The 21956-nt window shown below is 39.8% G+C and overlaps 2 protein-coding genes across 2 annotated transcripts in view; both read left to right on the top strand.

The window, feature by feature from the left end:
• LOC149788886 (plexin-B-like) overlaps positions 1-21956 on the top strand; it is a 446804-nt gene that overhangs the window by 240766 nt on the left and 184082 nt on the right. The gene's annotated exons all lie outside the window — the stretch shown is intronic.
• The window catches only part of LOC149788888 (hepatocyte growth factor receptor-like), a 219804-nt gene that overhangs the window by 174861 nt on the left and 22987 nt on the right, over positions 1-21956 (top strand). Inside the window, exons 20-22 of the mRNA XM_089973562.1 lie at positions 5947-6093; positions 6698-6929; positions 8015-8143. Coding sequence (XP_089829688.1) covers positions 5947-6093; positions 6698-6929; positions 8015-8143 — 508 coding nt within the window. The remainder of the gene's footprint in view (positions 1-5946; positions 6094-6697; positions 6930-8014; positions 8144-21956) is intronic.

The following is a 21956-nucleotide window of genomic DNA, read 5'->3' as shown; positions in this document are numbered from 1 at the left end:
AGGGTAATATTGTAATTGAGACTGTTGATGTCAAAAACTGTCATGGAGAAGGATAATACAGTGATTTTGAGACTGTTCATTTTTAAAACTGTCATGGTGGAGGGTAATACTGTTTTTTGGGGACTGTTCGTGTTTAACACTGTCATGGAAGAGGGTAATGTTGTGATGGAAACTGTTCATGTCTAAAACTGTCATGGAGGAGGGTAATATTGTGATGGAGACTGTTCTTCTTTAAAACTGTCATGGAGGAGAGTTATATTATGATGGAGAATGTTCATGGTTAAAACTGTCATGGAGGAGGGTAATATTGTGATGGAGACTCTTCGTGTTTAAAACTGTGATGGAGGAGGGTAATATTGTTATTTTGGGACTGTTCATGTTTAAAACTGTCATGGAGGAGTGTAATATTGTTATCTAGGGACTGTTCGTGTTTAAAACTGTGATGGGAGAGGGTAATATTGTTAATTGGTTACTGTTCGTGTTTAAAACTGTCATTGATGAGGATAATGTTGTGATGGAGACTTGTTATGTTTAAAACTGCCATGGAGGAGGGTAATATTGTGATGGAGACTGTTAGTGTTTAAATCTTTCATGGAGGAGGGTAATATTGTAATGTAGACTGTTCATATTTAATACTGTCATGGAGGAGGGTAACATTGTGATTTGGTGACTGTTCATGTTTAAAACTGTCATGGAGGAGTGTTATATTGTTATTTGGGGACTGTTCGTGTTTAAAAAAGTCATAGAAGAGATTAATATTGTTATTTGGGGACTCTTCATGTTTAAAAATAGCATGGAGGAGGGTAATATGGTGATATTGGGACTGTTTATGTTTAAAACTGTCATGGAGGAGATTAATATAGTGATGAAGAATGTTCATGTTTAAAATTGACATGGAGGAGGGTAATATTGTGATGGAGACTCTTTGTGTTTAAAACTGTCATGGAAGAGGGTAATATTGTGATGGAGATTGTTCATGTTTAAAACTGTCATGGAGGAGGGTAACATTGTGATTTGCTGACTGTTCATGTTTAAAACGGTCATGGAGGAGGCTAATATTGTTATTAGGGGACTGTTCATGTTTATTAATATCATGGAGGAGGGTAATATTGTGATCTTGGGACTGTTCATGTTTAAAACTGTCATGGAGGAGGGTAATATTTTGATGGAGACTGTTCATGTTTTAAACTGTCATGGAGGAGGGTAATATTGTGATGGAGACTGTTCATGTTTAAAACTATCATGGAGGATTTTAATATTTTGATCTAGACTGTTCGTGTTTCAAACTGTCATCTACGAGGTTAATATTGTCATGTAGACTGTCCACGTTTAAAATTGTCGTGCAAGAGGGTAGTATTGTGATAGAGATTGGTCACGTTTAAAACTGTCATGGAGGACGGTAATATTGTTATGGAGACTTTCGTCTTTAAAACTGTTATGGATGAGGATAATATTGTGCTTTTGGGACTGTTCTTGTTTAAAACTGTCATGGAGGAGGGTAATATAGTGATTTTAAAACTGTTTATGTTTAAAACGGTCATGGAGAAGGGTAATATTGTGATGGAGAATGTTCATGGTTAAAACTGTTATGGAGGAGGGTAATATTATGATGAAGACTCTTGGTGTTTAAAACTGTTAAGGAAAAGGGTAATATTCTCATGGAGACTGTTCATGTTTAAACTGTCATTGAGGATGCTAATATTGTGATGGAGACTGTTCGTGTGTAAAAGTATCATGGAGGAGGGTAATATTGTAATTAGGGGACTGTTCATGTTTGAATCTTTCGTGGAGGATGTTAATATTGTAATGGAGACTGTTCTTGTTTAAAACTGTGATGGAGGAGGGTAATATTATGATAGAGAATGTTCATATTAAAACAGTCATGGAGGAGTGTAATATTGTGATGGAGACTGATCGTATTTAAAACTGTCATGGAGGAGTGTAATATTGTGATGGAGACTGTTCATATTTGAAACTGTCATGGATGAGGGTAATATTGTGATATGGACTGTTCATGTTTAAGACTGTCATGGAGGAGGGTAATATTGTGATGGAGACTGTTCATGTTCAAATCTTTCATGGAGGAGGGTGATATTGTAATGGAGTTTGTTCATGATTAAAGCTGTCATGGAGGAGGGTAATATTGTGATTTGGGGACTGTCCATGTTTAAAACTGTCATGGAGGAAGGTAATATTGTCATTTGAGGACTGTTCATGTTTGAAACTGTCTTGGAGGAGGGTACTATTGTAATGGAGACTGTTCATGTCTAAAACTGTCGTTGAGAAGGGTAATACAGTGATTTTGAGACTGTTCATGTTTAAAACTGTCATGGTGGAGGGTAATTTTGCTTTTTGGGGACTGTTCGTGTTTGAAACTGTTATGGAAGAGGGTGATATTGTTATTTGGGGACTGTTCTTGTTTAAAACTGTCATGCAAGAGGGTTATATTGTGATGGAAACTGTTCATGTCTAAAACTGTCATGGAGGAGGGTAATATTGTGATGGAGACTGTTCGTGTTTAAAACTGTCATGGATGAGAGTTATATTGTGATGGAGACTTTCGTGTTCAAAAGTGTTCTGGAAGAGGGTAATATTGTCATTTGGGGACTATTCGTATTTAAAACTGTTGTGGAGGAGAGTAATATTGTGATGGAGACTGTTCATGTTTGAAACTGTCATGGATGAGGGTAAAATTGTGATGGAGACTGTTCATGTTCAAATCTTTCATAGAGAATGGTAATATTGTGATGGAGTTTGTTCATGTTTAAAGCTGTCATGGATGAGGGTAATATTGTCATTTTGGGACTGTTCATGTTTATAAATGTCATGGAGGATTGTAATATTGTGATGGAGAATGTTCATGTTTAAAACTGTCATGGAGGCGGGTAATATTGTGATGGAGACTGTTCGTATTTAAAACTGTCATGGAAGAGGGTAATATTGTGAAGCACACTGTTCATGTTTAAAACTGTGATTGAGGAGAGTAATATTGTTATGGAGTCTGTTCATGTTTAAAACTATCATGGAGGAGGGTAATATTGTAATTTGGGGACTGTTCATGTTTAAATCTTTCATGGAGGATGGTAATATTGTGATGGAGACTCTTCGTGTTTAAAACTGTCATGGAGGAGGGTAATATTGTGATGGAGAATGTTCATGTTTAAAACAGTCATGAAGGAGGGTGATATTGTGATGGAGACTGTTCGTATTTAAAACTGTCATGGAGGAGAGTAATATTGTGATGGAGACTGTTCATGTTTGAAATTGTCATTCATGAGTGTAATACTGTGACGGAGACTGTTCATGTTCAGATCTTTCATGAAGGAGTGTAATATTGTAATGGAGTTTGTTCATGTTTAAAGCTGTCATGGAGTAGGGTAATATTGTGATTTGGGGACTGTTCATGTTGAAAACTGTCATGGAGGAAGGTAATATTGTCATTTGAGGACTGTTCATGTTTGAAACTGTCATGGAGGAGGGTACTATTGTAATGGAGACTGTTCATGTCTAGAACTGTCATGGCGAAGGGTAATATAGTGATTTTGAGACTGTTCATGTTTAAAACTGTCATGGTGGAGGGTAATTTTGCTTTTTGGGGACTGTTCGTGTTTAAAACTGTTATGGAAGAAGGTAATATTGTTTTTTGGGGACTGTTCGTGTATAAAACTCTCATGGAAGAGGGTAATATTGTGATGGAGACTGTTCATGTCTAAAACTGTCATGGAGGAATGTAATATTGTTATTTGGGGACTGTTCGTGTTTAAAACCGTCATGGAAGAGATTAATATTGTTATTTGGGGACTTTTCATGCTTAAAAATATCATGCAGGAGGGTAATATGGTGATATTAGGACTGTTCATGATTAAGACTGTCATGGAGGAGGGTAATATTGTGATGGAGACTGTTCATGTTTAAATCTATCATGGTGGAGGTTAATATTGTGAAGGTGACTGTTCAAGTTTTAAACTGTCGTGGACGAGGGTAATATTGTGATGGAGACTGTTCATGTTTGAAAATATCATGGAGGAAGGTAATATTGTGATTTTGGAACTGTTCATGTTTAAAACTGTCATGGAGGAGGGTAATATTGTGATGGAGAATGTTCATGGTTAAAACTGTCATGGAGGAGGGTAATATTGTGATGCAGACTCTTCGTGTTTAAAACTGTCATGGAAGAGGGTAATATTGTGATGGAGACTGATCATCTTTATAACTGTCATTGAGGAGAGTAACATTGTGATGGCTACTGTTCGTGTTTAAAAGTATCATGGAGGAGGGTAATATTGTGATGGAGACTGTTAATGTTTAAAACTATCATGGAGAAGGGTAATATTGTGATTTGGGGACTATTCATGTTTAAATCTTCCATGGAGGAGGGTAATATTGTAATGGAGACTGTTCATGTTTAAAACTGTCATGGAGGAAGGTTACATTGTGATTTGCTGACTGTTCATGTTTAAAACTGTCATGGAGGAGGGTGATATTGTGATTTGGGGACTGTTCATGTTTAAAACTGTCATGGAGGAAGGTAATATTGTCATTTGAGGACTGTTCATGTTTGAAACTTTCATGGATGAGGGTAATATTGTGATGTGGACTTTTCATGTTTAAGACTGTCATGGAGGAGGGTAATATTGTGATGGAGACTGTTCATGTTTAAATCTTTCATGGAGGATGGTAATATTGTGATGGAGACTGTTCGTGTTTAAAACTGTCATTTAGGAGGGTAATATTGTGATGGAGAATGTTCATGTTGGAAACAGTCATGAAGGAGGGTGACATTGTGATGGAGACTGTTCGTATTTAAAACTGTCATGGAGGAGAGTAGTATTGTGATGGAGACTGTTCATGTTTGAAACTGTCATGGATGAGGGTAATATTGTGATGGAGACTGTTCATGTTCAAATCTTTCATAGAGGATGGTAACATTGTAATGGAGTTTGTTCATGTTTAAAGCTGTCATGGAGGAGGGTAATATTGTGATTTGGGGACTGTTCATGTTGAAAACTGTGATGGAAGAAGGTAATATTGTGATTTGAGGACTGTTCATGTTTGAAACTGTCATGGAGGAGGGTAATATTGTAATGGAGACTGTTCATGTCTAAAACTGTCATGGTGGAGGGTAATATTGTTTTTTGGGGACTGTTCGTGTTTAAAACTGTTATGGAAGAGGGTAATATTGTTATTTGGGGACTGTTCATGTTTAAAACTGTCATGGAAGAGGGTAATTTTGTGATGGAGACTGTTCATGTCTAAAACTGTCATGGAGGAGGGTAACATTGTGATTGAGATTGTTTATGTTTAAAACTGTCTTGGAGACGGGTAATATTGTGATGGAGACTTTTTATGTGTAAAATTGTCATGGAGGAGGGTAATATTGTTATTTGGGGACTGTTCGTATTTAAAACTGTCATGGAAAAGGGTAAAATTGTTATTTGGGGACTGTTCGTGTTTAAAACTGTCATGGATGAGGGTAATATTGTGATGGGGACTTTTTATGTTTAAAACTGTGATGGAGGAGGATAATATTGTGATGGAGGCTGTTAGTACTTAAGTCTTTCATGGAGGAGGGTGATATTGTAATGGAGACTGTTCATGTTTAATACTGTCATGGAGGAGGGTAACATTGTGATTTGGTGACTGTTCATGTTTAATACTGTCATGGAGGATGGTAATATTGTTATTTGGGGACTGTTCATGTTTAAAACCATCATGGAAGAGATTAATATTGTTATTTGGGGACTGTTCGTGTTTAAAACTGTCATGGAGGAGGGTAATATTGTGATAGAGACTGTTGATGTTTAAAACTGTCATCGAGGAGGGTAATATTGTTTTTTGGGGACTGATCATGTTAAAAACTTGAGCAAAAGTGTTTTAAACAAGATCATCAAAATTTAACAATTTACTCTTTTACTTAAAGGCTTTCAAATCTTCTACTTTCAACAGGGCACTAACTTGATGTGGGATCGAGGAGACATTGTTATCTCCATTGGCTATGAAAGCTGTGCATTGGTGGAAATTACAGAGAATACCATATCATGCAGTCCTCCAGCTCAGCAGCCCGGATCAGACCATCAGTTTCCAGATGTTTCTGTGAGTTTTTAGATCTATTTCAACATTAAATATTTTCAGCCTAAGTCTCTCAAAAGATTGCAAAAAGCAAGGTTTAAAGTTATTGCAGGTTAAATATGAGAAGTTGTGATTTTTTGTGCTCATGTTGATAGATCAGTCCAGTATGCATGTGTCTGAAGACTGACCTAAACCATATTCACTTCCTTAGAATGAAATGTACATAGGATATCTATCATACATTAATAGGTTAAATAACAAATTGAATCTTTGATCTGTGCGAAGTGTGTACATTGTAACACTCCTTGCCATTTTGATCATCAGTTTATCCTCCAGGATCTCACTAAATTCCAATGTATTCTCTTCATACATCTTAATTAACTTCACAATCAATTTCCTGGTTTAATTACTTGAGAGTTTTCATCTTTATAACTTAAAAAGGTAGCAATTGCTGTCAACACTGACAATCTCTTGGCTTTCACTTTCATGAAATATTTTAAGCTTATAAATATTCTAATACCTATTTACAATCAATTGTCAGAATACATTGTATACAAAATAATACAGTAAGTTACTTACAAACCTCCAGCACATCAACACATGTATTGTAGACTTCTTATTTATCAAGGTGAAGATCGGAGATTTCAAACAAACTGTTGGCTACCTCAGATACCAGTTAGAAGAAGAGTCAAAGGTCGTCATTATTGTAGCAGTCTGTGTTGGAGGGGTTCTTCTTATTGCACTTGTTGTTGTTTCTCTGTTTTGCCTGAGGATGTTCCGGAAACTTCAAAGGGAAAGAAAAGAGCATGCAACACAAAGGACAAGCAATGAAATGGAAATTATGAATGCATGTCCTGAGGGTATGTACAAATATGAAATGGAAATTATGAATGCGTGTCATGAGGGTAAACAATGGAAGGGAAATTAGGAATGCTGTCACCAGGGTAGGTACAAACAATAAAAAGTTAATTAGGAATGCATGTCATGATGTAGGTACAAAAAATGAAATGGAAATTAGGAATGCATGTCATGAGGGGGAGGTAATCAGGGTCAACAGCTTTATATAAGTTATATGAATTTTTTGTTTCATTTGCCATTAAAATAAATCATTCATGATGGAAACGTGCCAGGTTTTAGGGGAAAAAAATATACTGATGAGTTAACATATTTTTTATATTGTGACCTTTATCAGAGCACATGAAAATATATATTTTTATAGCTGTGGAAATATATTTAAAAATGTATGGAACTTGTTAGCACTATTGAATAAAAACGAACTTAAAGTTGCAATAAAATAATTTTTTAAGTCTCAAATTTGCAATCAGTTAATTGTATGGCAATTGTAATTATGTGATTGCAAGTATAAGAAATGATGAAAATGTGGCATGTATACCTTTTAATGCTTTTTTAAATCTAGTTAGCCCCATTAGAGATGCCATAATATAATAAAAATGGCAATACAATACAGTTATGTGTTAGCAAGGATTCGGATATTAAAGATATCAGCATGCTTTTAACATATATTGATGGTGAATTAAAACCTGATGTGTTTATCTCAGAAAGAAATTTCTGTTAGATACAAAACACTAGAAAATTGTAACATGAACTGATACTACTACTACTACTACTACTTCTACTACTGACTTTTGGGCTTCAAATGACATATATGCGTTCATATATAAAGGTTGACAGCACCATGGTGATAGAAACTGAAGATTTTATGGTACATCCATAAGACCTGAGAATAACCTGTTTGGTAATTTACCCATAGTTTCCTAAAAGGAGCTTTTTAAGGATCATATGGTATCGTTTGCCTCATCCAAGCAAGCTCATTTAAATTTCATCCGTAATATTGTTAAGATTTTACTGTTTCCAGTTTATATGATTGAAGCATCTTCATACATCACCGTATGACTTACAACCCATCTTTTCTGATATTCCATAGGATACACAGCACTAGAGCGAAAGCCAGAAAGGGGTCTGGTCATTGATCAAAGCACCCTTGATGTCCTTAAAGATGCTGGCCTGCTAATAACCAAAGACAGGCTTCGTGTTGGAGATGTCATTGGTCAAGGTTTGTAATAAAATCTTCCCAACTTGTTATCAACAACTCTTGAGTTCATCACAACTCTATATTAGATATATGTTCCCTCACATGAAGTTGGAATGCATAAGTGCAAGCTTTAACATTTACCTTTAGATCTTTAGGACTTAAACAGTGTATCCAGAATAATTTAGTTATTTTCCATATGAAGAGACAAATCAATTCATTATATTGAGTTTAGGTTAAAGTGTCAAAATAATGTGTTAATTATACTTTATAAAGGTATCCTTCTTCTGAAAAAATGAGAAAGAGAGAAACATACATGGGTAGATTATAAATTAGAATTTAGGTAGATGAGGAATTAGAAAAACAATTGGGTAGATGAGGTATTTGAAACAGAATTGGGTAAATAATGAATTAGAACAAATAAATGGGTAGATGAGAAATTCAAAAGATAACTGAGTAGATGAGGAATTATAAACATATCTGGATAGATGAGGAATTGGTTTTTCCATTAGGACACATTCAAATCTGCAGGAAATTTAAGGAATGACATATTTGATGCTAAGTTCATTGATTCTCTTTGTATTATGTGTCCATAGTTTCCCAGGTATTATATCAATACTGGAAATTGATTTGAAATAGTTAAAGCTTATTTATTTTGAAACAGATTTTAAATGTATTTCAGCCTCGTTTAATTAAATAGTATAGATTAGTACACTAAGTGACTTCTTTGATGCTGAATAATTAAAACACAGGTATTTGTCCACAATTATTCTATTTATTAGCTATTTTTAGCCATGAAATCAGTAAATCAGCTATCCGTTATCTTGGAATGCAGTCCTGGATGAGTCAAATTACATTTCTGATTGGCTACAATTAAAGCCGTGATTATGGATCGCAGTCGTGTAGGACAAATCAATAAACTAGGGGGTGTAGTGGTTGCAATGTAATCATTATGACATATTTTGTGCCTAACCATCTACAGATACAAGGCCTGCAGTTGTGAGTAAACCTCTTAACTAGACAATATGTTTGTGTGGGAATACAGGAAGTGCATATAACAGGCTGATCTTCAGTCAACACTGTACCACTTTCAACATGTGAAAAGCAAGTCTGTTGTTATAAAAGTATTGGGCAAAAGTCTTAGGGGACAAAGTCAAAGATTATCATAGCGGCTTATCGCTATTGTTCTCTCGTTATACAATCACCACATTTAAAATTGCAGGAAAATAGTTGGTACGTTTATCAAAAGTTAGATATTTAGAACCACAATTCTTAATAAAACATATGATCTTCCGTGTCTATACATTGGATTAATATTTTCACACATATACAGATTGATTTTGAATATGATACTAGTAGTAGGGGTTAATTGGGATTCTGGCTCACCTATGCCTTTTCCATCGGGGAAAAGTTGGGTTTGGGCTCCCTTGTATGTAATAAAGGAGGTTCTGGCTCACGTATGCTTTTACCATAAGGGGCTCTGGCTCACTTGTCTGTAATGAAGGATGTTCTGATTCAATTGTCTGTGTGCTTTTGTTTGACTGTGTTTTGGCTAACTTTGTTATCGCTCTCACGGTGTGTTTTTATATTAATTGTGTACTTGTAGTATAGTGAAGATGTCATGTGGACAACTTGGGTCTGAGTGAGAAGAGTTTTGAATCAAAGTTGGAATCAAGTGAGGAGGAGACTAAAACATGGTTTGCAGTGTGCAAAGGAGTTGATGGTGTATTCGAATAAGGAACTGAGCTATGTGCCTGAGATGATTTATTGCGAAGATAGTGATGAGGATGAGGAGTGAGTGAAACATAGTCACAGTCATCAGCATCCAGTGCAATGCTACAATCAGCGGTATTACATCCAACATAAGTAGATGAGTTTTCATTTATCAGAGCTCCAGCGAAATGAGTTTGATTACTGGCTGAATAAGGTGACTCGAGTGCAGATGATGGATATTGCAAAATTTATCAGATCTGAGTATGTGTTTAATCGTATGTCTGAGACTATGGGTGTTCATGAGCATGCAGCAAGATGTAAAGCTGTTTCTGGAAAGAGCTTGATGGAACCGTATGATAAGATTATTTCTGAGGTGTTGTCAAGCTAGTCAGAGAAGCGGTGGGAATCCATGACTTGAATTGTTCAGGATAGCCAAACCACTTGACGAGTGACTTTTTACCTTTTGGTAAAGAGGACTTTTTCAAACCGAGACACGTCCTGTTCTGTCTTTTGTAATTCCTGCTCATTAAACGAACCTTGGATGGGTTCTCCTGAAGAATAATTGAGGGTATAGGTAATGAGAATAATTTTATGAATGGACTCGACAATGAAGACTTCTTTGGTCCAGTTGGGAGTGTATCCTTTTTTAAAGGTGGGTTTTTGTCAGCTGATCCTGATGCAATCCCTTGTGTTGAATTTGGATCTAAAAAAATAAGGCCTCTGCGATCTGTTGTACTTGAGTGCCTGAGAAGGTTTCTTCTTGGGTCATTTGAATGACAACAATGTCTGAAGAAAATCTAAGTGTCAGTTGGTATTATTGCTGGTGAATCTTTTCCACATGTGATTTTTGAGAGTTCGTTTAAATCATTCGACGACGGAGGCATTGAGAGAATTATGATTGCTGTACAAGGTGATTTTATGTTTATGAAGCCAGTCTGACACAGTTTTGTTATAAAATTCGCTATCATGATCCACCCAGAGTTTATGGGCTTTTTTCTGCCTGTGATGCTATCCAGCACTTGTACGATAGAAGTTCTTTTTTTGTTTTTGAGAGGAATGACCCAAGCATATTTACTAAAGACATTGATGACCGTCATGAGATAATGGAAACAATCATTGTAGGTGCTATAATCTCTCATATCCAGGAGATTTACCGACCATATCTCGTCTACATCTACAGCAATGGCTCTGTGTTTTGGACAAAGTTTGGGTGCTGGTTTATACAGCTCGTCTACGAGATTGTCTGGTGTTTTCACGCTGATGCCAGGAATCCCGACTCTAGGCATACCTATGCCCAACTTATGTTTGGCTCTGATGAGAGTTATGTTGATAAGTACTCTGACAGTTTTAGGCTTGAGTTCTTTAAAGGTCCTCATCATGACTCCATCGCATCCCGCTATGTTGTAGGGATGATCTCTGTAACATATAGCGTGATGCATTGCGATGGCATCGACGTCGTTGTAGGGTTCCTAACCTGGCAGTGGCTGATCATGCTCATCCATTTGTTGATCTTACAGGTTCCATGGCCCTGTGTACGTTTGTCCTGGCAGCGTCCATCCACCTCATGGTCTGGGAAGTTTTCCGATGAGGGCATGGCCATCCATGGCTTCTCAAGAATTAGTCAATGTCCACATCCTTTGCAGTCTCCCACGCACATATTTCTTTCCACGTGAAGGTTTTCACAGTTGTATCAAGCTCACACTGTCTGCAATGATACATGTTTTCCACAATTACTCTACATTTTGGTGGTCTCATGCTGCTTGGTGATGTGACATTTTGAACCGCAGACAGCACACTTGAATTGAATCAGGAGACTTTTATTTTGGTGACTACATCAATGAGTTTCACACACTCCGTCTTGGCTTTGCACTTGCGACACCATGAGTCCATGATACTAAATATATTATACTTAGTATATTTTAAAATTATCGTATAATTTAAAACTTAAAAGTGTCTCGACAAGGAAATTTCCTCGACCTCTCTTCATTATTCAATCCACACAGTACCATCCACAAGTGCTATCATTAACGTTTTGAAGCTGTAACAAGTTATAGACTGCTCATTTATATGCTGAGCGTTGATATCTAGTAACCTCATCAGGATGATGTAAACCAAACGAATCAAAATATTCTATGTCGTCCAAATGAGGATGGTTGACGTTGTCAACCTAGTGGATGCCCTGTCGATCATAATAATTTTGAAGATTGATGACGCAGCTCCCGTCCGAGTTAATTTTTTCAGGAAGTTGATCCTTGGAAAAGACACTTCGGAAGCTGGGAGATTTTAAGAGATACTCGAGATCCTTAAAACCTTTTTAGTTTCATGTTGGTAATTCCTTTTCCATGCGTACTTCCAGACCATTGGAGACCTATACCGATACTGAGCAATCCTGACAGTAAGGTTCCAGCAAGGCCAGCGAGGAGATCACTGATAAATCCTCCTAGTTTAAACAGCTGCCATGCGGATAAGTAAATGACGATACCTATTCGATCTGCCTTGTGTTTAACAATGATTTTGAGTTGTCGTTGGGTCAGCATGAGTTTATCAGTTTCAACGGGTGCCGAGACTTTTAAGCAGATGGAGATGTGCCTTTTATGTGTGGATGCCACAGCGATACTTTTGTCTGCTGTGCAGACAGCGTGATGCCTATAGGAATGTATGACATGATGACGTTATCTGAAATGCTATTATTTTTTCATCGTTTAGGTTTGACATTTCGATAACCTGCAGAGTAGGATATGATGGCTAGCCTTTGACGCATGTGGTTTCCCATGGTTGCCTTTTGAGTAGCTCTGATAATGACTCCTGCAGGTACAGTGATTCCTAAGGGGGCTAATACGTTAGCAAATAACTTAGGAACCATGGTTTTAATCAAGTCGTCTGCACTAAGGTGTCTTTTTTCTAAGTATGTTTGTGACAATAGAGTTGTCTGACAATAGAGATTTTAACAACGGAGTTGTATATACAAGGACATTAATTTTCGTTTGTGGACATCCAACGTCATGAATCGGTCTGAGGTCATCAGGGCATAGCAGAGGTAATCATCACCAACTCCTGGAGTGACCGTCCATTGTATTTTGCTGCCAGCTGGAGAGTCTTTAAGATATTTGGTACATTTGGAGACATCAAAGTGAAAGATAGGATACAAGCTAGCAACTCTCCACGAGGTATTAGTCTGTTCAGCGAGAAACTCTTCCATTTAGATATGGTGTTCTGCAAAATACCGTTTTTTGGTGAATTGGGCTAATGTCATTTCCACTTCGAGCATGTGTGCAGTGGAGGATATGATTTTGACCATGCACAACGACAACCAAATCATGATGAATTGTCCATTAGCTACTTACCCCCTCTCTGTATGTATTGAGCTGGGGAATCTCTTTCCAGCACAAGCATATGTTTGACACCTCGAAACATGGTGTGGATATCTCGACATACGCCAAAGATACTGCTGAGAGGAGGAAACAAGCCTACCTCATCACCAGCATCGGTCTAAGTACGTCAACAGGCGAATCTCACGTTGAAGCTAGCATTACGTTCTATGGAAAAAATACTTCTGAAATGAAATCAGTTGAGAGCAGTGCCATTTGGCACATCAGCCACAGTGTCCCTGTTTCCAGCACCAGCAAACTCGGAACTGACAGCACCTCTCAATGTTGTATCTCTAAACTAACACATGTTGGTAGCATACGATTGCTTGTAGTCATCGCTAAACATTACCAAGTTATGTATGGTTCTGGCTGAGGTAAGTAGCCATTGATTTCTTTGATGGTTTGATTGTTCAGTTCATACTGACCTGACTTGAATAACGACCATCCATTATTTTGGAGTTGATTTTATCGCTGGCATCATAGTTATCAGTGGGTTATCGTTCGTTATATTTTACCTCGGACTTTCCAAAGGGATAATGGAGAAACAGATGCACACCTTCGTCATTCGTCTATATTTTACAATGGGTTCTCGCTTTGAGATTGGTCATGTTGGTGTCCTGATACTCCATATGCTCATACTCGGTGGTGGAGTCATCTACAGGAGTATCGTCATTAAGGCGCAGATAATTAGGAGTGAATCTCGAATATATGATAATATACTACAAAAGTGTGATAAAAAGTTATCATTGTTTTAATGCATACCCAGCCATGGTGGCGCCCAGAGAGGGAGTTGGTGGCCAAACCTTTTTGTCCAAGTCCTGTGAAAAAAATTGATCTCTTGCTGACAACCCAACACGTTTTTGGAAGTGCCTTCATCGTCTCCCTGGACACTGGCATATCTTCTATTGGAAAGGGTGGTGTGTTTGGAGTTGCAGTCATCACCGATGATTGTGGCATGCGTTGACTGGCTATTTTGTGTCCTACTGCTGTTCTAGACACATATGCTGCTCTGGTGGCTAATTCTTCGGCATCCTTGTGAGTGATGGATGAAACTTTGGCGGCAATACCTACCTGGGAAGACTGCACGTACGGAATCAAACAGCATGGATAAAACTCCGCCTTCTATTGTACGTCACTGAACACGTGGGGTCTCATCATTGTGTTATTTTAACTATAATCATATTTTAAAACATGTTTACGACAACTATATGGCTCTGATATGTTTACATCTTCCTCAGCACGTGCAGGTAATAGGTGATTATTTTGTTCTTATTATCAATGGTATTTCCAGACTGATTGGTCAGTCACATGGTGATTTCCGTAATAGGGTAGTGTAAATGATGGGATAGTAAATTAAAGGATTAGGACGAAGTAGCATGAGCTATCCATGTGGGTCGTTAATCGATGTGGAGTAAATGACGTTGTAGGCAGAACCCATGGAACACAAGGAATCCTGCGCGATCGTACAATTGACGTGGAGGCTGTTGACGTAACTGATTTTGATGGGAATATCTGCTTTGTAGACTCCATTTTGTAACAGGCCATCTCAACATGAGTGGCCACATTCTGACAAATCTCGAGGATGTGAGTTATCTGCCTGCGGGCGCCAATGTTGCATGATGGTCTCATGTGACTAAGTTGGCACAGACAAAACTATCTTTGACAGGTTTAACGATGACAGGCAATATCAACATGGGTGGCCTGAGTTTGTACGGACTTCCTACAGCCTCAGCAGGGTCTTCTCAGTCTGTGAGAGCTTCCGATCTGGATGTGGTGCTGGTGGGCACGTATCATAAGACAACATGTATGATCAGTGGCAATGTTGCAGTGACGGGCACGTTGTCCGTCGCGAGTCAGGTGATGAGCAATGACATCATGTCCTCACCGACCTCAGGAACAATGTCTCAGAACACAAGAACACAAGAATGGTGGGAGTAATTACTGGACTCAATACCAAAGCAGGCATGGTGTATAATATTTGAACGCCAGCCTCTCCATCTGGATCAGTAGAGAAGAATCGTGTTGATTATTGCATTGTCTGGTTCTTTGTGCAACTCGCTTCGCAGCTGAAAAGCATTCAAGAGATACACAAAAATCCAGCACCGATCACTTCACTCACACCGTTGTAACTGCAACAACATACGACAGCTCAGCAATGTCACATCTGTGAAGAGTGCATTCACCCCCCATGACAGCAATGTGAGACACCATATCACCGGTCGATATCGAGGAGCTGCTCAGGCCGACTGCAACTTACACGTCAAAGACCCGAAATTCCATCCCATCAGTGTTCATAATCTATGTAGATATAATGGGCATTTCATCTTGGCAGCTGTTAATCATCCACACATCAAAAAGATTCTCACCAAAGTGGGAGCTAAAATGAAATGTATCCCCAACAATCTTGAAAAGTACATGTTGAACACCATTGGACCTTTCCGATTCATTGATTCGTTTCAGTTTATGCCCACGTCACTGCAAGAACTCGCTAAACACAGTCCTACATTTACTCACATAGACAAGGAATTTGGTCACTAAACCGATCTTCTCAAAGAAAAAGGAGTCTATCCCTATAAATACATCAATGCCTCCTCACAATTCAATGACACCGTCGCTACCCCCTCAAAAAGAGTTTTGTTCTCATGTCAGTCTAATAGGAGTCACCCATGATGAATATCGATACGAGAACAAACTATGGAAAGAATTCGACTGTCACATTATCAGAGACTATCACAATGTTTATCTTATAATGGATATGCCTCACTCATTACCAGCTCGATCCCCTCTTGTATTTCTCCTCACCTGAACTCTAATGAAATGCTATGCTCAAGCACCCTGGCATGACCTTAGGACTGTTAACCGATCCATACATGTTCATGTTCAACAAACATATGATACGAGTTGTTATCTCCGTCATCAGTAAAAAAAAACACGCTGTGGCCAGCAATAAATACATGAAAAACTACGAACCCACCAAACCACCTGTGTATATTAAGAAACAAGATGGTCGCTATCGCTTAACCGGCTTGAAGCAGCTGTTCTGTTTTGTAGTGCCGTTTGTATGATATTTGTGCTTTCTGCCTGTCTTCATCTACGTTATTGTGTTCATTATGTATTGGTTGTTCAATTCGTATGTGTTTCTTCATCTCCTTGTTTTGGAAATGAGGACAATCAGGTTTTTTCTCAGCTATCTTGCTCCACTGTTTTTAAACAAACTGCCATCTCTTGATACTCGCCAGTCAACCCGTTTATGCTATGATGGACCCTAATTAATTTCTTTAGATGATCACTCCTTGGCTCTCCACACTACATTGTGCTCTAGACTACTATAATAAACGAACTGGGACTACAGTCATCATTACCTAAATGTAAACAGAAGCCAAAAAGAACCGTTGTTTCAAAGCTGGCTGGAGTAGAACAGGAAGAAGAATTCTAGTTATCTCCCTTATTTTGGCTCAACAATTTAAAAAGAATCGATCGTTAATTTAGATAACCTAATTCAAAAACCCTATTAATTTGAAAACCTTTGTGTCAACTATCCAAGACATACCTCTGCGTATTGCATTATTCAATAGCCAGTCAGTAGGACCACCAAAAAAGCGCACAGAAATGGCTAATTTTATCAACGACCAGAATATTGACATCTTTTTCCTGACCAAAACATGGCTAAAAACATCAGGCGATGAGCCAAACTGTGCGGATCTAACACCCACTGGTTAATCCATCTAGTAGTTCCCCCGTAACTCTCGCGGAGGTGGAATTGCTGTCATCACAAAGAATTCCATCATCAAATGTCTTAACCACACCACAACATTGAATTTCGACCACAACTAGTCCAAACCAAACTCACACTGGAGGAATGGTCAGTCCATTTTTTCTGCCTATACCGCCCTCCTCCTAGTAGAAAAAACAAGCTGGCTGAATCTCTCTTTTTGGATCAGTTTCCGAATCTCATGCAGTATGGAAATTCAAAGAGTCAGTTAACCAATCAATCAATCAATCCTCTCTGCGCCGTCTGGTGCTTGAGGCGACAGCAAGGGAGCACCATTTTGGTCTGTCGGCTGCTGTTATGGTGGCGGTCTGCAGGGTGAGTCATCTGGTCTTGAGTTCTCGCTCCACGGTTCGGCGCCAGGTCTCTTTGGGTCTGCCACGGTCCCTTTCCCTGTGGAGTCTATCTCAGTGCCACCCTTGGTAGTGAGTCAGGGGGCATTCTGCAGACGTGGCCGAGCCATCTCCATCGACGAGTTGCAATGGTCTCAGCAATGGTGCTTGTGCCCGCTCTGTGCCGGAGTTCCTCGTTCGAGACCATGTTTGGCCAGAAGATCCTCATGATCCGTCGCAGGAACTTGGTCTTCGAGCTTGCGTTCTATGTTAGCAGTGGTCTTCCAACACTCTGACCCGTACATAAGGATGCTCAGCACGTTGCTATTGAAGATACAAATCTTCGTATGGGCGCTGAGGTTTGTTGTCCTCCAGATGGGCTTCAGCATTGCGAAGGCCTGGTTGACCTTGCTGATTATTGTGGTGACTTCCGTTGTGCAACCTCCATTCTGGCGACCTTGCTGACCAGGTACGTGAATTCGTCTACTTCGTGCAGAGGATGGTCGTTGATGGTGATTGGGTCGCCCACTCTAGTGTTCTTCCTCAAGACTTGTGTCTTCCCTATGTTGACTCGAAGACCTATGGTGCTTGCTGTCTATACCAACTGTTGTGTCTTCTGTTGGATATTCTGGTGTCTGCCTGCCAGCAACCCGATGTCGTCGGCATAATCCAGGTCATCCATCATTGAGGTCAGCGTCCACTGTATTCCTTGCCTCCTGCCGTCTGTGGTGCGGCGCATGATCCAGTCAATGGCCAGTGAGAAGAGAATCGGCGAGAGAATGCATCCTTGCTTCACTCTGTTTTCCACCTTGAACGGTTCAGTGAGTAGGTTGTTCTGGATGACTCTGCATTACAAGTTCTCGTACAGGGACCTGATGACGTTGACAAGTTTCTGGGGGATGCCTTTGTGTCGTAGGATCTTCCACAGAGAGGCTCGGTGCAGGCTGTCGAAGGCCTTCTCAAAGTCCACAAAGACCACATAAAGGGATCCATTCCACACATGGGACTGCTCAAGGATCTGTCTCAGAACAAAGATGTGGTCGATGCAGGATTTGCCCTTCCTAAAGCCTGCCTGTTCCTGGCGTAGGATGCCGTCTACAGCTGTTGTGATGCGTTCGAGAATAATGCGACTGAAAATCTTACTGGAGATGGATAGTAAGGTGATTCCTGGCCAGTTGTAGCAGTTCCCCAGATCTTCTTTCTTGGGAAGTTTGACGATGATTCCTGTTTTCCAGTCATTCGGTGCTTCTTCACTATCCCAGATCTTTTGGAGACTCTGTCAAAGAAACTGCTGTGTCTTTGTGTATTCTGCCGCAGCATCTCAGGACATACTTCATCATCGCCAGGTGCCTTCAAATTCTTCGGCTTCTGGATGGCCTGCTTGACTTCCTCAAAAGTGATGTCGTCGCAGTTGATGTCAAGGTCCTCCTCTGCTTCAGGAATGTCAGCGAGTAAAGTGAGTCTGGACGATTCAGTATGGACTCAAAGTGTTGCTTCGATCTCTTCAGCTTCTCCTACTCCACTGTGACATGAGTTCCATCTTCATCTCTCACTGGAAGGTCGTGGTGCTGGCCGTAGTCGCCCTTCAGCTTCTTGGTGTTCTGGTACACCGTCTTAATGTCTTTCTGCTCTACTGCTGCCTCCGCCTCCTTTGCCAGTCTCTCTATGTATTCTCTCCAGTTTCTCCTTGCTGATTTCTTCACCTCCTTGTCTTTTCCTCTATACTCCTTCTAAATTCTCTCTTTCAGTCTTGGTGACTTGGAGTCCAAAATTCTCTTCTTAATCTGTCTTCTCTCTTCTATGCGAGTCCACATCTCTCCTGATATCCACTCTGCCTTCTTACTATTCATATAACCTAAAACTACTTCTCCTGCTTCCTTCATTACTCTGTTGAAATTGTCGATGGTCAGCGCTGTCTCATATTCTAGAACACTAAACCTATTCCTTAAGGCCAGCCTAAACTCTTCCTTCACTTTTGGATCTTTCAGCTTGGCCACATCGAAGCGCTGATTCCTGGAGACCCCTATCCTAACTTTCCTAAGCTTCAAAGTCATCTTGGCCACCAGAAGACTATGGTCGCTGCCGATGTCAGAATGCCGCATCACTCGCAGGGAGTGTTTCCATCGGCCATTCAACATGATTTGGTCGATCTGGTTCTGCCGTCTGGTGACGTCCATGTGAGCTTATGGATGTCCTTGTGCTCGAACAGGGTCCCTCCTATGACCAAGTCATTCTCTTCACAAAAGTTGACAGTCTTTCCCCGTTGTCGGTCATCACACCTACTCCATGGCGCCCCATGGTCCTCTCTCTCTCTTTATTGTCGCAGCCGACCCTAGCGTTGAAGTCGCCTAGTAGCAACAGCACGTCATGTCGAGGGACATCCTCTAAAATGGCTTCAAGAGCGTCGTAATAGGTGTTTTTGTCCTCTTCTTCCGCGTCGTTTATTGGTACATAGGCCACGACAACAGACAGCTTGGCGTACTTGGGGTTCATCCTGACGTATAGCAGGCGCTCGTTCACTAACACTGTAGAACGGTATTGGTCTTGTTCTTGCTAATAATGATGGCGACCCCCTCCCGGTGGTCATTGTCCTTCCTTCCGGACCAGATGATGACTTCTCCGGAGTTCAACTTCTGCTTGCCAGCACCAGTCCATCTTGCTTCTGGTACACCCATGAGGGTCAAGTTGTAGTGATTCAACTCACTCACTGCTTGTGGCAGTTTTACAGTCTGGTTGAGCGTTCGCACGTTCCAGCATCCAACTCTGATCCATGCTTTTGGCGTCAGGAGTTCCGCTATCAGGATGGGGACGTCCTTACGGTTTAGTTCTTCATCCGTCATAGAGCCAGTTAACCAACCCAACCATAAACATGGTCACATTTTAGACTGGATTTTTCATAGACCTGATGATAACATTCTACGGTCCTCCCTGGTTTCCATGACCTTGTATCAATTCATCTCTGCATTATATGCCATCTTGACATAACAGTCCCTAACACTCCACCTTTATCTGCTACTAAGAGAAACCTCCGTATGATAAAAAGAACCAAACTAATGCACAACATCCAAGAAAACCTAACACCATGCTTACCTCCTACAGCAGAACAACTGAATAACTGCCTGCGTTCATTGCTCGACAAACATGCCCCAGCTACCAAGTGCAAAGTATCATTTCAAAAATGTTCTCTATGGTATAGCAGTGTTAGGGACCAGCTTCGCACTGCTGAAAGAGATGGCCGTACAGCTGAGAGGCTTTGGCTTTCCACCAGACTCACTATTCATAAGCAAATCTATGAAGCCGCTAGGAAGAATGTCACAAATATAATCCATCCAGCGAAATCAGCCCACTACACAACTAAGATCTTGGAAAGTGTCAGCTGCAAAGAGCTCTTCGAGATTACTACCAAGCTAATGTAAAGCAACAAATCTACACCACTTCCAACTACCTTCTCTCCAGTCGACCTTCCGGACATGTTTGCAAATTTAATCCGTGACAAAGTACAAACCATTAGAGATAAGCTTGACACCACAATTTCAATTGACTCGTCATCACCATACAGTTGGGATGCAGCATTTGAGTGTCAACCATTAGCAGCATTTGAACCCGTCTCTATGGATTTCGTACGTACAATCGTGATGAAGAGTGCCCCAAATTCATGTGAACTTGATCCAATTCCAACATCACTGCTGCTTGAGTACTTAGATCCAGTATTGCCTTCACTAACTGATATTATTAATACCCCTCTCTCATCCGTTGAATTTTCATCATTTTTCAAACCTGCCATTGTAAAGCCTCTGCTGAATAAACCAACACTACACCACAATGATTTAAAGAACTACTACCCATTTTTAATCTCCCATTCCAAACAAAAATCTTACAAAAGGTTGTTCTGTCTCAGCTTGTATCTCATCTGCATATTGCCCTTGCCACAGTACTGAAACTACTCTTCTAAAAGTAGTTAATGACATTCTCTCTGCATTGGATAGCGGAAAGATTACAGTCCTCACCCCCCCCCTTGATTTATCTGTAGCATTTGACACAAGGGATAATGCTATATTACTTCATCGTCTCGAGCATGTATTTGGCATTCATGATACAGCCTTATTGTGGTTCAAGTCCTACTTGTTCAACAGGACACAAATTGTATCTGGAAATTGAATTCACACCAGCCGAGTTGATCTATGTTGTGGTGTTCCACACGGGTCTGTTCTTGGACCTGTTTTCTTCATTCCATACACTTAGTCACTCTCAAGTGTTATAGATCATCATCCAGTGTCTCACCAATTGTACGCTGATGACATCCAAATATACAAATCTATCCATCCAACTGAAGTTGATGGTACCATCCAAGGTGTAGAGAGGTGCATTTTTGATGTGAAATCATGGATGACAGGTAACAAGCTGCAGATGAATGATGATAAAACTGAGGCCATTCTGATCGCAACACAAAGACTTTCTCATTCACATCCTTTACTTCAAACAATAAATATCAGCAACACCAACATTAAGAGACATATCAGCTCAATTCGGAAATATCTTTCAGTTGATGCCACGAAAACACTTGTATGTTCATTAGTACTTTCAAGACTGGACTATTGTAAACTCAGTTCTGTCTGGTTCATCTCAATATCTGCTCCAGAAACTTCAAAAAGTTC

This window comes from Sinohyriopsis cumingii, chromosome 11 (assembly GCF_028554795.1).
Source record: "Sinohyriopsis cumingii isolate HCF-2022 chromosome 11, ASM2855479v2, whole genome shotgun sequence".
NCBI lineage: Eukaryota > Metazoa > Mollusca > Bivalvia > Unionida > Unionidae > Sinohyriopsis > Sinohyriopsis cumingii.
This window is presented reverse-complemented; position numbering and strand designations above follow the sequence as displayed.